Below are 15993 nucleotides of genomic sequence, written 5' to 3'. Positions count from 1 at the left end.
GCCAATCGGTTACGCGATCATCATCACGCATTGTAAACGTGCGCGGATTGGCCCTCTGGCTTGTCAATCACTGCCATGACGTTCCTTGTGAGAGACGCGCGGCTGCGCGCTCCAGTAACTTTCCACACTCCACAGGCGCTGCATGCAATGTTTTTGTCAGGAGACAGGAGTAACAACTGCAGATTATGAGTTACCTGCGGTGAGTCCGACATAATGAATCCACTAAGTGTGTGCGCGGCTTTAAGTCGCGCACACACTTAACGATTGTAAGGTCGATTATGAATGTAAATTGATACTTATGACTGATCGCGCTCAAACGCATCCAGTCAGAGCCAGTTGCGTTCAGTCTGCGATTACAGTCGGTGTTCAAATTCCATGTGAAAGTATATAAATCTGCTCCAGGAGCAGGAAACAATCGCTGTATGTTGAGCACAGTCTTAGAATGTTTTAGCTAGTCGCTAAATGTGTGCCCGGCTTAATAACACAGCGAATGCCGGTGGTAAACACTTGTGTTCCAATACTTGTGCACGAGTTTTGGGAGGCGTTCTGTGAAGGAGGGGGGTTGTTCTTCCGCATGCGCTCATTTCAAAAACTCAGTCGATGAAAAGATCCTCTGTACCACCTTTAAAACATGGATGGCTAAGTTAGATGTGCAAGATATTTAATGCACAAAGCAGACTGTATTGGATTGCCTGAAGAACAGTAAGCGACCCTAAAGAAATTTCTGACACACTTAAATGACAATTTTAAGTTAATAAAGCAACATATTTATGAAACTGAATAGCCACTTAACCATGAACAAATGACAAAGTAAAAAACATCAGCAGGGATAATAAATATAAGTAATTCTGAATTAAAAGGGGAATTCTTTTTTAATTTTGAGCAATTCAATTTCTTTGTTTTTTTAAAGTGCATATAGAAGTTAAATGACATGTTTGTGCCAATCTAAGCATATGCGATAAATATCTTGCATTAGTGACTCTGGAAATGGCTTTTTCCATGTATTTTGTGGGAAGCTGCAGCACAGTTGATTTTTTTGGTTTTTTTTTTTCAGTAAAAAATATTATTGAAAATAAAAAATGTGTTCTTTGCAAACAGTTAAAACATGGATGGCTAAGTTAGACGCACAAGATATTTAATGCACAAAGCAGTCTGTATTGCCACCTTGGATTGCTGAAAGCAGTAAGTGGCCCTGAAAAAGACTCAGAGCACAAGCAAAGTCTGTGTGAATCCTTCACACTCTAGTCACTGTAACAGGCTGGACGGCTTTCAATGCTCTTCAATGGGGATGCACCTGAGTCCCGTTTGGCACGGTCTGTCTGCTCCACCTCCTCTGGCTCAGAAGCTTCCGACTCCTCTGCACTTTCAAGCGCACGTCAAAAACCTCCTCTATGGCTTTCTTGAAACAGTGGAAATTGTAGTCGATAAGTCCTGCGTGAGCAAAGACAAGTGTAACTAGCCTGCGGTACGAAAAGTCGTTCGACCCATTCCCAAATTAGACCACTGCATAAATGCACTTTGAATTAAGACTGTGACACACATAACAAGAGATGTCATTTAGCTTTGATCCAGAGAGAAAAAAAAAAAAAAAAAAAAAAAAAAAAATCAACATAAAACATTTACTAACACCTACATGTAGCTATAATATGAAAGCTAGTGTAAAACATTCAGTACCACATGATGGGTACCAACTGGTTTTATGAACTCACAAATTATTAAATATTCAGTTTGAACCAAAGACTTTAGATAATGTAAAAATGGTGCACTCATATTACTATGAATGGGAGAAAGTGCAATGCACAATATGGCAGTAAAAGTATGGACAGTAAGGCAGATGGCGTTAGCTTCTGACACGACCCAAGTTTGAATGCACCTTTTGCTAAACTCATTCTTCTCCCTTTTCCCATTGCATATCAGCTCGGAGAGGTGTTTATTTTAAATAAAAATGAAGAAAATATTAGAAATAAAGTGCCTAATGGGTATTTAATAGTATAGGTAGGGTTAGGAGTAGATGTAGGGGTGGGCTTTAGGGATAAGGCAAGGCCTAAGTAATGTTGCAACAAGGAGGCATCCATTTATGATTTTACTAATCGCATCTGACATAAAAATTTGTAAATATATAATAAACAGTCATGGCCAGAATTATTGGCACCCTTGGTAAATATGATCAAAGAATGCTGTAAAAATAACTCTACATTGCTTATCCTTTTGATCTTTAATTCAAAAAAATATAACCTTTCATTGAAGAAAAAGAATTGAAAGTGGGGGGAAACTCACATTATGAAATAAATGTTTTTCTCCAAAACACATTTGCCACAATTATTGGCACCCCTAATTTTTTATGAGTAAAATATCACTGAAGTATATTCCCATTCATATTTACATTTTTTTAGCCCACCAGGGTGATCATGAACATGAAATTGTCCAGCCATGACTCCTTGTTTCACAGGAGTATAAATATGAGGAAACAAAAATTCCCTTAATCATTCATAACAATGAGTAAAATCAAAGAATATACACCGATCAGGCATAACATTATGACCACCTTCCTAATATTGTGTTGGTCCACTTTTGCTGCCAAAACAGCCCTGACCCGTCGAGGCATGGACTCCACTAGACCCCTAAAGGTGTGCTGTGGTATCTGGCACCAAGATGTTAGCAGCAGATCCATGGGGCCCAAAGCATCACACTGCCACCTCCGGCTTGCCTTCTTCCCATAGTGCATCCTGGTGCCATGTGTTCCCCAGGTAAGCGACGCACTCGGCCATTCACGTGAAGTAAAAGAAAACATGATTCATCAGACCAGGCCACCTTCTTCCATTGCTCTGTGGTCCAGTTCTGATGCTCACGTGTCCTCTGTTGGGGCTTTCGGCAGTGGACGGGGGTCAGCATGGGCACCCTGACTGTTCTGCGGCTAAGCAGCCCCATACACAACAAACTGAGATGCACTGTGTATTCTGACACCTTTCTATCAGAACCAGCATTAACTTCTTGAGCAATTTGAGCTACAGTAGCTCGTCTGTTGGATCGGACCACACTTTGCTCTCCACGTGCATCACTGAGCCTTGGCCGCCCCATGACCCTGTCGCCGGTTCACCACTGTTCCTTCCTTGGACCACTTTTGATAGACACTGACCACTGCAGACCAGGAACACCCCACAAGAGCTGCAGTTTTGGAGATGCTCTGACTCAGTCATCTATCACAATTTGGCCCCGTCAAACTCAAATCCTTATGCTTGCCTATTTTTCCTGCTTCTAACACATCAACTTTGAGGACAAAATGTTCACTTGCTGCCTAATATATCCCACCCACTAACAGGTGTCGTGATGAAGAGATAATCAATGTTATTCACTTCACCTGTCAGTGCTCATAATGTTATGCCTGATCGGTGTAGATCTGATGTGCCGCAAAAGATTGTTGAGCTTCACAAAATAGAAAGTTAAATTTACAGTTTTTGGAAGTGAAAAATAAGTCATGTATAATTTACAGTGAAAAACTGTAAATTGACATTCCCACAATTCCCTGCGTGATGCTTCACATTTGATTAATTTTCGTTGAAATAACTGTTTCTTCTTAGTTTTTCCAATCAGTTATGTACATTAGGGTTTTATGTTACATCTAATGTTGTTAATTATTGTTTATTGCACTTTTAAAATTTCATGTGTGTTACCATGATGGTGTTTAGTGTTTGTGGGAAAGACACTGTGTGCAGCTTCTATATATTAGTATTGTCCTTCTTAGCTTGTGGAAAAGCTGCTTGTGATGAGCTTTGATTAATCATGTGACCACTGTGTTTGGTGGTTGTCAGTGTATTACAAAGGTACAAACAGATATTAGTACTTCAATAGGTTGGTTATATCAGTTAATGAAATACGTTTTTTTACCGTAAATTTAACAGAATTTTAAAAATTTTTTTTACGTTGCTACCGTATTTTTTACGGTTAAGTTCTGGCAACCACAGCTGCCATTTTTTTACCGTACATTTTAGGTTTTTTTTTTTTTTTTTTTTTTACAGTGTAGCTAAAACATTGAAAATTCCCATTTCCACCATCAAGGCAATAATAAAGAAGAAGAAGCTAAAGATGTTACAAATCTGCCTGGAAGAGGATGTGTGTCTAAATCATGCATGGTGAGGAGGAGAGTTTGAGTGGCCAAAGACTCTCCAAGGCTCACAGATGGAGAATTGCAGAGATTAGTTGAGTCTTGGGGTCAGAAAAAAAAAAAAAAAAAAAAAAAAAAAATCAAACAGCACCTATATCCCCACATGCTGTTTGGGAGGGTTTCAAGAAAAATCCTCTGCTCTCATCCAAAAACAATCTCCAGCATATTCAGTTGTCAGACACGACTGGAACTTCAAATGGGACCGGCTTCTATGGTCAGATGAAACCAAAAAAAAAAAACAGCAAACCCACCAGATGGATTTGGTGCAAACAGGGATAAAAAGTACCCCATGCCCATGGTTAAATATACTGCTGGATCTGCCAGAAATCCTGGACATCATGTTCAGATACATGGTATCATGGACTCTATCAAATACCAACAGATAAAAAAATAAAACCTGACCACCTCTGCTAGAAATCCAATAATGGGCCGTGGTTGGATCTTCTATCAGGATAATGATCTAAAACAAACAAAATCAACACAAAAATGTGTCACTGAGCACAAAATGAACCTTCTGCCATGACCATCTCAGTCCCCTGACCTGAACCCTAAAGAAAATGAGTGGAGTGAACTGAAGAGAAGATTCACCAACATGTAGCTGGGAATCTGAAAGATCTGGAGAGATTCTGCATGAAGGAATGGTCTCTGATCTCTTGTCAGGTGTTCTCCAAACTCATCAGGCATTATAGGTGAAGACTCAAAACTGTTATCTTGGCAAAAGGAGGTTGAAAAAAAGTATTGAATAAAAGGGTGCCAATAATTGTGGCCAATGTGTTTTGGAGAAAAACATTTTTCATAAAAAGATTTTACTTCAATGAAAGGTTAGATTTTTGTGATTTTTTTTTTTTTTTAATAAAAGTTAAAAAGGATTAACAATGCAGATTTATTTGCACAGGATTCTTTGTTCATATTTACCAAGGGTGCCAATAATTCTTACCATGACTGTATGTGCGTGTATATATACGTTTCTGCTACTATTTGTAAGGAATAAACCTAACTATTTACATTTAATGCAAAGAAAATATTGCTGTTTTTACTTCTTAGTGTAAAATAACCTGTGTCAAAAATTAATCAGTTCAGTTAAAGATCTATTAGCATGAATAAATAACTACAATGTATGTATTACTATGACTCTCTTTAAACGCTTAAGTTAAGTCATCAAAGAAGTCAGTGCTGTAGGTTTCCTCTGAACAAATCCACGCCTACGTAAGATGCCTTGTTTTCCCCACTGACTAATATGATTGCTCATGATACTCTCCCTAACCCCCTTAGTAATTCCTAGCATGAATATTTCAAACTTCATTAGCCTCCCAAGGATTCCACTAATTATCTCATTCTCTCATGTGAGTGCAGCTTACACCAGCAGGTTCTTTTTTGACTGATTTAAAACAAATCTACTGTAGCTGTAATTGCTAAAAACAGCTTTTAATAAGCTTGTTGAATCTATATGTGCTGCATGGGAGAATGGTTAATAAACATATGACACATGCTAGTTTTCCTTTCAGCTAGGTCACATTTGATTACACTTCAAAGAATGGATATTGGTAGAGCAATAAAAAGAATTGCTATTGATAACTGGCAAGCGGGGCTTGTTGTCATTTTTTACTCTAGTGAGTATTTATACTTTTTAAAAGCCAGTTTGTGTTTGGCTACCAAAAATAAAAAAATAAATAAAAAAAATAATCACATTTCTACCATCATTGCTTAGGAAATAAAATATTCAGAAAATTTCAATTAAACACATCTTAAAGGGATAGTTGACTATGTCCAACTGCATTCAGCATTTCGCTTAGTGAGGTCTGATCGCGCTCTGACAACGGAAATAATGTCTGGCACTCATTAACGTATACGCGCAAGACATCACTGCCGTTGTCAGAGCGCGATCAGACCTCGCTAAGCGAATGCTGAACGCAGTTGGACATAGTGGTGTTTTAGAGGTGAAAAATGATATAAATACTGTTCGGTTTCTCGCACAAACCGATCGGTTCGTATCTTAGGACATCAATGCGCCGCCATGAGCCGCAGGGTTTAATTTGGATTTGTCTATTAATATTTTTTGACTCTTATAAATTGTGTTACCATTCACTCGCATTATTTGACTGACAGACGGCAACGGTTGGAGTTAAAAATCATCATTTGTGTTCTACTGAAGAAACAAAGTCATCTACATCTTGGATGCCTTGGGGGTAAGCAGATAAACATCAAATTTTCATTTTTGGATGAACTATCCCTTTAACTGTTATTGTAGAATGCCACTACATCTGGCAACTCGTCACAACAATGGGAATCTACTGTTTATTGACAATTTTTTGAAAAAAAAGAAGAAAAAAAAAAGTTTTTAAAAAAATTTTTTTTTTTTAAAAACAAATTAATACTTTTATTCAGCTCAGGTGCTTTAAATTGATCAAAGGTGACAGTTAAGACATTTATAATGTTACAAAATGTTTCTTGAGCACCAAATCAGCATATTTGAATGATTTATGACAGATCATGTGACACTGAAGACTGGAGTAATGGCTACTGAAAATTCAGCTTTGTCATCACAGGAATACATTATATAAAATGTATTAAAATAGAAAACAGTTATTTCAAATTGTAGTAGTATTTCACAATATTACATAAGAGACTTTAAAAAGCATTAAAAATCTTACAGACCCTAAACTTTTGAACGGTAGGGTATATGATCATGAGAATTGAAACCTGCCAGTAAGCATTTGAACAGGCTTTTCAGTTATATTTAAACAGTAAATGATTATTCAGCACAAAAAGTCATGAACCATCAAAACATTTTGAGGTAAAAGGGCGAAGAGATTTGTGAACTAACTGACTGAAACCAACAAATAAAACCACTGCTAGAGAAAACATCCATTTTTATCTTTGGACTCAAAATCTCAATGTTACTGAGACTCAAAGAAGCCCTTGAGACTACTCCAAGTGACAACCAGCTAAATGGAAAAAGGCAGACTTAAACAATAATATTACACCAAACATATTTCCTTGTTGTCCAGAAAGCTCACCTTTCCTCTCAAAACTCTCTTCCCTGAGGAAACACACCAGGGCAAGAAACTTGGTGACCTCTTTTAGGTACATGACCGTAGTGTTGTTCAAGTGGATTATGGCCATGGATTCTTTATCATATGGAGTTCCTGCCTCATCTCCAGTCAATCTATAAATGCAGAAAAAAGAACAATTAAAAAAATAATAACCAAAAGCAAAACCACCTCTCATCACGTCTTCCTTGTGTTTGGCAGTTCCAGAGGATGGGCGGCTTCCATCAGGAAGACACTTTCCTAATTCAGCTAAAGAACAGACTGTATACAGTTGGAAAAAAAAATGTATCTGTGTGGAACAGATGTTGATTCATATCATAATTATCAAAATGAACAGATGCCCTGTCATAATCCCCTGCTTTTATAACCAAACAAATTTATGCCATTATGCATGGATATTACAAATATATAAATATTTTCACACAAAAAAAAGCACAGAAAAGATGATGAACAAATTGAGTCAACATAATAAAGCGTGTAATTTGAAGCTTCCTGATACTGAGAACACGGATCAAGGACGTGAACATGATGAATAGGAAACAAATAAGTAGCTTATTAATTTCAATGAGTAATAAACAAGGCTTGCGGAAATTAATTCCACAGCAGCTCGACTAATGTACAAATATAAGTCATGTTCTACAAATTAGCCCACGAGCAGTCATGCAAAAATGGGCCGAACTGAATAAAACCATTATGTGGCTTAAAATCCATGCATGTCAGTTACCGACTAAGGCTAAAATTCGCAGGGTTAACAGTCCTGCCTGCTCCCCTACTCACGGGATAGTGCTGAGGTGGCCCATCTGCTCTCGCAAGCCACTGCAAACCGACAGCTGTGTGGCCCCGGGTCAGGCCTGCGTTCCTGTACCTACCCAGACCGCGGTGTCCCGTCAAATTACAGGATAAATAGGGTCAATGGTGCTGGAGGTGCAACTCTCTGCCCTTACAATGTTTACAGCCAGTGTTTACATATCCCTGAGTTATATGCTGCTAATCCACAAAAGATTAAATCATAGCCCTCAACGGCTATAGGGAAACGAGGCTGCTGCGTGTAGAATGTTGTATTTTATTGTGTATTTTTAGATGTATGGCACAAAAGAATTATAGTGAGGTAAGGAGCAAGGCTTGCCATGCTGCTTCATGTCTACTGGATAAGAACGTGTTTCATAGCGCAATGTGACTGTGGAGGGAACTGTAAGGGATGGTGGGGAATCTTGGTGTCACTCACCCATAGATGCACGAGATGTCGATGACCACATCTATCATGTCACAACACAACTCGTAGGTCTGCATGTCCACCGGGCTGCTGTCGGTTGCTATGTAAATCTTACTAACCACATCAAAGAGAAAAGCCTTTTCAATCCCTGAATTCTGCAATGAGAGCACAGGATCGGGTTAGGGGTCAGCTGTTATTCTTAAGAAGAAATGCAGCGGAACAGGACATCATATCTAAGAACACTTTGAAGTGGAAATGAATTACGCAACCAAGTAATCAACTGCATTGCAAGTACTTTTGTTAGAAAATGCATCTAATTCTATAAAAGCTGTTGAAAGACTAGAATGCCTCTTCCCAAGTTAAAATGTGACTTTTTTTGACTGATGTTTTTAAAAGCATCACACTAGGTTTTAAATTGCAGTTAAATATTTTAAATAAATTAAAAATTAAATTAAATAATTAAAAAAAAAAAAAAAAAATATATAAGCTACATCATTCACATCATTCAAAAGAAAGATTTTTTGGAAAGAAGTCTTTTATACTCACCAAGGCTGCATATTTTTGATCAAAAATACAGAAAAACAGTAATATTGTGAAATATTACAATTTTGTTGACTTTTCAGCATTATTACTCTAGTCTTCAGTGTCACATGATGCATCAGAAATCAGTGTAATGTGCTGTCACTTTTGATCAATTTAATGCATCCTTGCTGAATAAAAGTGTTAACTTCTTTAAAAAAAAAATTTACTGACCCAAACTTTTTGACGACAGTCTATGTACAGTAAATACAATTATAAGTTACTAAATATATTCACACTTTCACAGTGTAGAGATCAAAGACATGAATCAATCTATCAAATCAGACAATGCATAAAGAACAGATTAATATCACAATGCATTGAATGGCAGATGGTTAAGAGATTTCAATCTCCATAATGTCAAATCTATAAATTGTTCAGCTATCATATTTGAATGGCAGTCTTTTTACTATGTCAATTTACCCTCTGCTGCCACCAGCTGGCTAACTGCTCAAGTATTTATGATTCTGCTAAAAGTAATTGCTTTCCTGTTCAACATAAAAATAAAACACAAGCATCATGAAATTATATCATGTCTGAAAGAGATCATAATAAATAATAATGGGTATTATGATAATCATGTTTGTAGGAATATTTTTTTCCATTACACAACTTCAAGCGGCAAATCACAAGGCAGTGCAAATGTACCCATGCTAATGGATGAATGTGACCATATATTTCACAACAAATAACAAATTATGCTTTCTGATTATGCATCTATACTTGAAAATGATTAGCAAAAAACATCAAATACATAATTTCTTTTGACATGTTCTTGCATGATACTGAAACCACTTTGCAAGTTATAATTAGTGTATCGCTCTTTTAATTCTAAATAAGACTTCCCATGTATCATCATTTACAACCTATGACATCATAATTGGTCAATTCTCGCTACCTCAGTTCATGCACAAAAAAAATACAAATAAAAAAAATATATGAATTACTAGAAATTTCTGAGGTCTCACTCATGAGAGATTCACTTTGGTTATCAACGCTTGAAACCAAGATATTAAAACTAGTGAGGTGGGCAACAGAGAACTAAAAGATATTCAGCTACTCACAGATATGAAAATGTTAAGCAGATTCTCAAGGGTGGGAAGTTGAGGGATGAGTTTCTGCACAACTTTACTGAAGGCCTCAAAGATTGAATGATCATAGATGCTTGTCAAGTAGAAACTGAAAGAAATAATGTTTCACATCACAAATCCAACATCTGAAGACGTTTTTGAAAATGCCACATAATATCTGAGCTGTTACAAACAAATAACACAAACCTTAAGTGTATTCTTTCTAAACCGGCATCGGCTAGATCATCATTGGCTCGTTTGTGTATGTCCCTCTGTTTCTCAATCTTGTGGTCATCTGACAGCCCATCCACCTTGTGGATGAACACCTCAAAGTTGATGTCTGGATTGACCTTGTAGGCTCTTGTCACAGTGAGGTGAAGTCTACTCAATGCCTCCACATAATCATCCTATGCAGTAAGACATTAAAGTGTGTTTTTTAGACAGACAGATACACAGATATACAGATAGACAGACAGACCAATAGACCGACAGACAGACATACAGATAGACCGACAGAGAGACAGAGAGACAGACAGACCGACATACAGATCGACCGACAGAGAGACAGACCGACATACAGATAGACCAAAAGACCGACAGATAGACTGGCCGACAGATAGACAGACAGACAGATAGATCAGACAGATAGATAGATTAGACCGACAGACAGACAGGCCAATAGACAGAGAGATAGACAGATAGGCCGATAGACAGACAGACCGACAGACAGACAGACCGACAGACAGACAGACCGACATACAGACATACCGACAGTCAGACAGACAGACAGACGACAGACAGACAGGCCGACAGACAGAGAGATAGACAGATAAATAGATAGACAGACAGACAGACCGACAGATAAACTGACAGACAGACAGACAGACAGACAGACATACCAACAGACAGACAGATAGACCGACAGACAGATGACAGACAGACCGACAGACAGACAGGCCGATAGACAGAGAGATAGACAGAAAGATAGATAGACAGACAGACAGACAGACCGACCAACAGACATACCGACAGACAGACAAACAGATGACCGACTGACAGACAGACAGACAGACCGGCCGGCAGATAAACCTACAGACAGACAGGCCGATAGACAGAAAGATAGACAGATAAATAGATAAACAGACAGACAGACCGACAGATAAACCGACAGACAGACATACCAACAGACAGACAGACAGACAGACAGACAGGCCGATAGACAGAGAGATAGACAGACAGACAGGCCGATAGACAGAGAGATAGACAGATAGATAGATAGACAGATAGACAGACATACCGACAGATAAACCGACAGATAGACAGACCGATAGACAGAGAGATAGACAGAGAGACAGATAGACAGATAGACAGATAGACAGATAGACAGATAGACAGACAGACAGACATACCGACAGATAAACCGACAGATAGATCGACGATAGACAGAGAGATAGACAGATAGATAGACAGATAGATAGACAGACAAACAGACGACCGACCGACCGACAGACAGACAGACAGACCGGCCGGCAGATAAACCAACAGACAAACAGGCCGATAGACAGAGAGATAGACAGACAGACAGATGGACAGACATACTGACAGACAGACATACGGACAGACAGGCAGACAGACAGACAGATAGATAGCCATTTCACCTGAGAGTCTATGACAAAGATGAGGGCCCCTGTGCCACGAAATATCATCTCATAGTCAAATGTGGGGTCGAAGAAATCAATCTGACCAGGAAAGTCCCAGATTTGGAAGCTGACAAAGGAACTGTTGGAAACATCTTCTCGACAAATCTTATTGGTGCTCTCCAGAAAGAGAGTCTCGTTGGGTGACATCTTGTGAAATACAACTTTCTGAATGGAAGACTTGCCACTTCGCCTCAGGCCCATGAGCAGGATCCGAGGTTTCACCTCACTGCTGAACGGATCACTGAACCCCAGCACTGTAAACAGAAACACTGCATGAGAATATTCATCATTTAATGAATAAACGGTAAATGGTAAACCAAAAGCAGAATTCAAACAACTAAACTGAGACAAAATGAAATGCTAGTGACACAAGCTACACTACAACTTAAACTAATGTTCAAAATGTCAGTTTCCTCAAAAATATTAAACAGCACAACTGTTTTCAAAATATATTATAATAAGAAATGTTAATTGAGCACCAAAGGATTTGGGGGGCAAATAAATATATATATATATATATATATATATACACACACACTATAAAATGTCTAAAATAGATAGACAGATAGTTTCAGTCTCCCTGGCTGTGTTACATATTTTTCAGGTGGTTGGTAACCACAGGTAACCTGACTTTCAAGAGAGTTGACAGTGAGGACAGTAACATTATGCCCTTGAGGGCAGATGACAACGCTACACAATAACACCTGATTAACAGCTGTCATCAGCCAACAAAGGTTATTATCCACTTTAGTCAGAACGTATGCTGCAGATTTGTACTAAATAGTTATGTTTAGATGAGGTTACTCCCCTGAAGAGAAAATGTATGTATTCAAAATGATAATAACTAGTCCAAAATGAAAGTACACCTAATTTTTAATGATGTTTTATTAAAGTTCGGGAGGAACACGTTCAAATGATCTATCCAATCAGCATGAGAGGAGGCTTATAAATATATTCCCTGACAGGAATATATACATAGCCCACTCACCTATGTTCCTCGACAGTCTCCTCACACTTGCCTGGTTACTATCCTAACCAGAGATACGGGGGGAGTACTCTGGCTTCGGGCCAAAATACCAAGCTCGGAGCCCTCTCCTCGGACAGCACGGCAAACCCGCATACTACTCTGATTATATGTAAGTGTGAACTCGTGAAATAGAAGAAGAGCTGCATGTGGACTCTTCTTAACGAAAAAGATCTGACTGAAAATAATTGCAACCAGCTCTAATTTCTACACAACCCTGAAAAACCATTTGACAGAACATTTTGACATGAAACATCTTATAGAAAGATTAAAGGTGGCATTAGAATAATTGTCATTTTTTCATTTATTTTCAAAAAAAGAGTTTCATTCTGCATCATTGCACATACCTCAACATCTAAAAGAGGCATGAACATTGCCACAAACTGCCACTAACAACATCAGCTGGGGACAAGTTCATACACTCTCAATTATGTAGCTAAGAAGTGAAAAGAGAAATGGCATACTAATCCCATCAGTTTAAATCATATTAGCAGGATGACTGGTAGAGGGCATGAGTGTGGAGTTGTGGGCACAGCCTACACTGGCATTCCACTCCTTCATATCACATGCTGCAGCTGATTTGATGACTGTGACCTTGCTAGCTCTCAGCTGAGGAATGTCAACTGCATTTGGTGAGACTGAGGGACACTTCTAGTCTCAAAATACAGCCTGCAGTGTTTATCGAAGTGTCTAACTGGGGCACCACATAGTGAGGAGTAGCAGTGTGTTTGTTAAGTTGGTAAGCAACTAATTGTAAAAAAGCAAGTGGAGGAAAACTTCAGCTCACTGAGCTGACAATCATAGTTTACATCTAAAGTTGTGTAGAAACAATGGAATGAGCAGAGCCATAAGAAATGCTTAACTTAAAAATCTAACTGCTTTCTAAGTAATCCTGCCACTAGTTAATTTATACCATGGTCTGTCCAAGTGCTTGATTCTGATTGGCTGGAAGGTGTGCAATAAAACCGTTTAATGCACAGGTAGTTTCAAGTCATTCAGAGATTGCGCAAACACAGAAACGCCGTGCACACATTGTTTTATTAATAAATTAACTTCGCTACTGAATCACTACATTATATTACGCATCAAGGAGGTTGTATCATCGCTGTTTTTGAAGTAATTAAACTCACAGCTTCATTGCTTGTAGAGAGAAGCAAAGTACCGCCTGACGGGAAGCTTACATTTTGGTGTTAATATACAACTTGGTCTATTTCAGTAATAATATTATTGTTTTGGTGAAAGTGCGTTTCTCAGATCATAAAAATGCGAGCCCCCTATGAATATTAAATGCCCCCCCATTCTATATGTTCTGGTGGCGGCCTTGACGTGTCTCCCTCATCTACTTGCGATCCAATCAACCAAAACACATAAACGTACAGCTTCATTGCTAGTAGAGAGACGCAAAGAACCACCCGACGGGAAGCTTACATAAAGGTCAAACAGCCAAACTGATCAGAAAATACTTCAAAGTCACAAATCCATACACATGGTCATATAGGTGAATGTGATTTCACCAAGTACAACATGTTCCTGATCCTGGAACAACATTCCAATCAACCAATCAGATTTGAGGGACAAGTTTACCATTTATGTCAAGTTTAGGTTTACAACCTGGGTTAGGTGCTTCCACAACAGTGTTATTCAACTATCATTTCCCTCTGATTTTAGGGATAAGTTATGGGTAGGGTTAGGTTTAGGGGTTGGGAAAAGGTTAGGACTAAATTTTCGGATAGTAATGTTGTTCCAGGATCAACAAAAATATGTTGATCCAGGAACATGTCTTACTTGGCAAAATCACAGTGACCTGCTTATATAACAGATAATCTAGATGGTCTTTAAATAAATCCAGGTGAGACAAGAAATGTGTGCACTCATTAATAAACCTCTTGTAAATATTTACCATAGTATTTCTACCAATTTCTAAAGTACCACAGTTACTGCAGTTTGTTGCTACTTTCAAACCCATATTTGTTGTTTCAAGTAGCTATATTTTGTATGATACAGGTGGCTAATGCCAAATCACCAGTTTTATTTTATCAACACAGCCCCTTTTTAATAAATTTCTCATAAATATTTACCATGGTAAACAGTTTTAACCAAAACAAGTAATCAGCAGCACTTTTAAAATCATAATAAATGGGATCTCAAATAGAGTAAGCAACTTACAAAATATTTGATTGAACGTTAAAATTTTTAAAATAATATCAAGTTACCACAGTTTATTAATAAATCCCTGCTAAATATTTCCCAACCAAAGTTTCCACCAAAACGCCGTAGATACTAAAAAGATTGTTGGCACTCTCAAAACCATAACAAATTGAAATATGATCTCAAACAGTGTAAGAGAATATAAGTAGCCCATTTACTCTTTAATATCATTCATTATTTTGGTGGCTAATATCAAGTTACCACTTTTTTGTAACTTGTAGTAACAAATTAACTGTTGTATTTTAAGAGGTAAACCATGGTCATTTTTTGTACACATTGCGCCGGTTTAGAAACATGTAAAATATACATGAGCCCTTATTTATGATGTGCTACATTAAAACTATCCCTAACCTCCTTCATCACAGTCGCAGTCTCCGTCCCCGTCAGTGAATGTGTCGAAATCATCATCGTCGTCATAATAGTCGAACGACAGCGCTTCGTTTTCTCCGTCCACTTCAATGTAGTTCCGTTCGCTTGTCATTCTCCGAGTTTAAGAAATTTAATCTGAGGAGACAGCCAAACTTTTCCACATTGTCACCTGATATGGCCAAGCCATGGTGAACTTTCACCTCCCCCCCTCTCACACACTCAAAGCAGCCCGCCTGCGCGAGGAATCACAGCACACTGAGACTATTCATCACCATCATCACAGAATGAAGAGCTGCAGTGCTGAAGAACTTTGACAGAGAAGAGTGAGAGGACGCCTCCCGTCCCTTCCCCAAACAAACAGGCTATGCATGGACTCCAACGATGGCTGAGGATCTCGGGAGATGTAGTTTTAAAGGGTTAGTTCACCCAAAAATGAAAATTCGGTCATTTATTACTTACATGCCGTTCCACACCTGTAAGACCTTTTTGTTGAAATCCGATGGCTCCGTGAGGCCTTCATAGGGAGCAATGACATTTCCTCTCTCAAGATCCATAAAGGTACTAAAAACATATTTAAATCAGTTCATGTGAGTATAGTGGTTCAATATTAATATTATA

General features: G+C 38.3%; 1 protein-coding gene across 1 annotated transcript; it reads right to left on the bottom strand.

Moving 5' to 3' along the window:
- Positions 1 to 853: 853 nt before the first annotated feature.
- On the bottom strand, positions 854 to 15748 carry rragd (ras-related GTP binding D). Its single transcript, XM_048190729.1, has 7 exons — positions 15358 to 15748; positions 11733 to 12028; positions 10282 to 10481; positions 10069 to 10183; positions 8438 to 8580; positions 7180 to 7328; positions 854 to 1431 (listed from the first exon to the last, which is right to left on the bottom strand). The coding sequence occupies exons 1-7, from the start codon at positions 15485 to 15487 to the stop codon at positions 1280 to 1282; spliced, it is 1185 nt and encodes a 394-aa protein (XP_048046686.1). The 5' UTR covers positions 15488 to 15748; the 3' UTR covers positions 854 to 1279.
- Between the last annotated feature and the right edge of the window lie 245 nt (positions 15749 to 15993).

Source organism: Megalobrama amblycephala, linkage group LG5, assembly GCF_018812025.1.
Source record: "Megalobrama amblycephala isolate DHTTF-2021 linkage group LG5, ASM1881202v1, whole genome shotgun sequence".
NCBI lineage: Eukaryota > Metazoa > Chordata > Actinopteri > Cypriniformes > Xenocyprididae > Megalobrama > Megalobrama amblycephala.
This window is presented reverse-complemented; position numbering and strand designations above follow the sequence as displayed.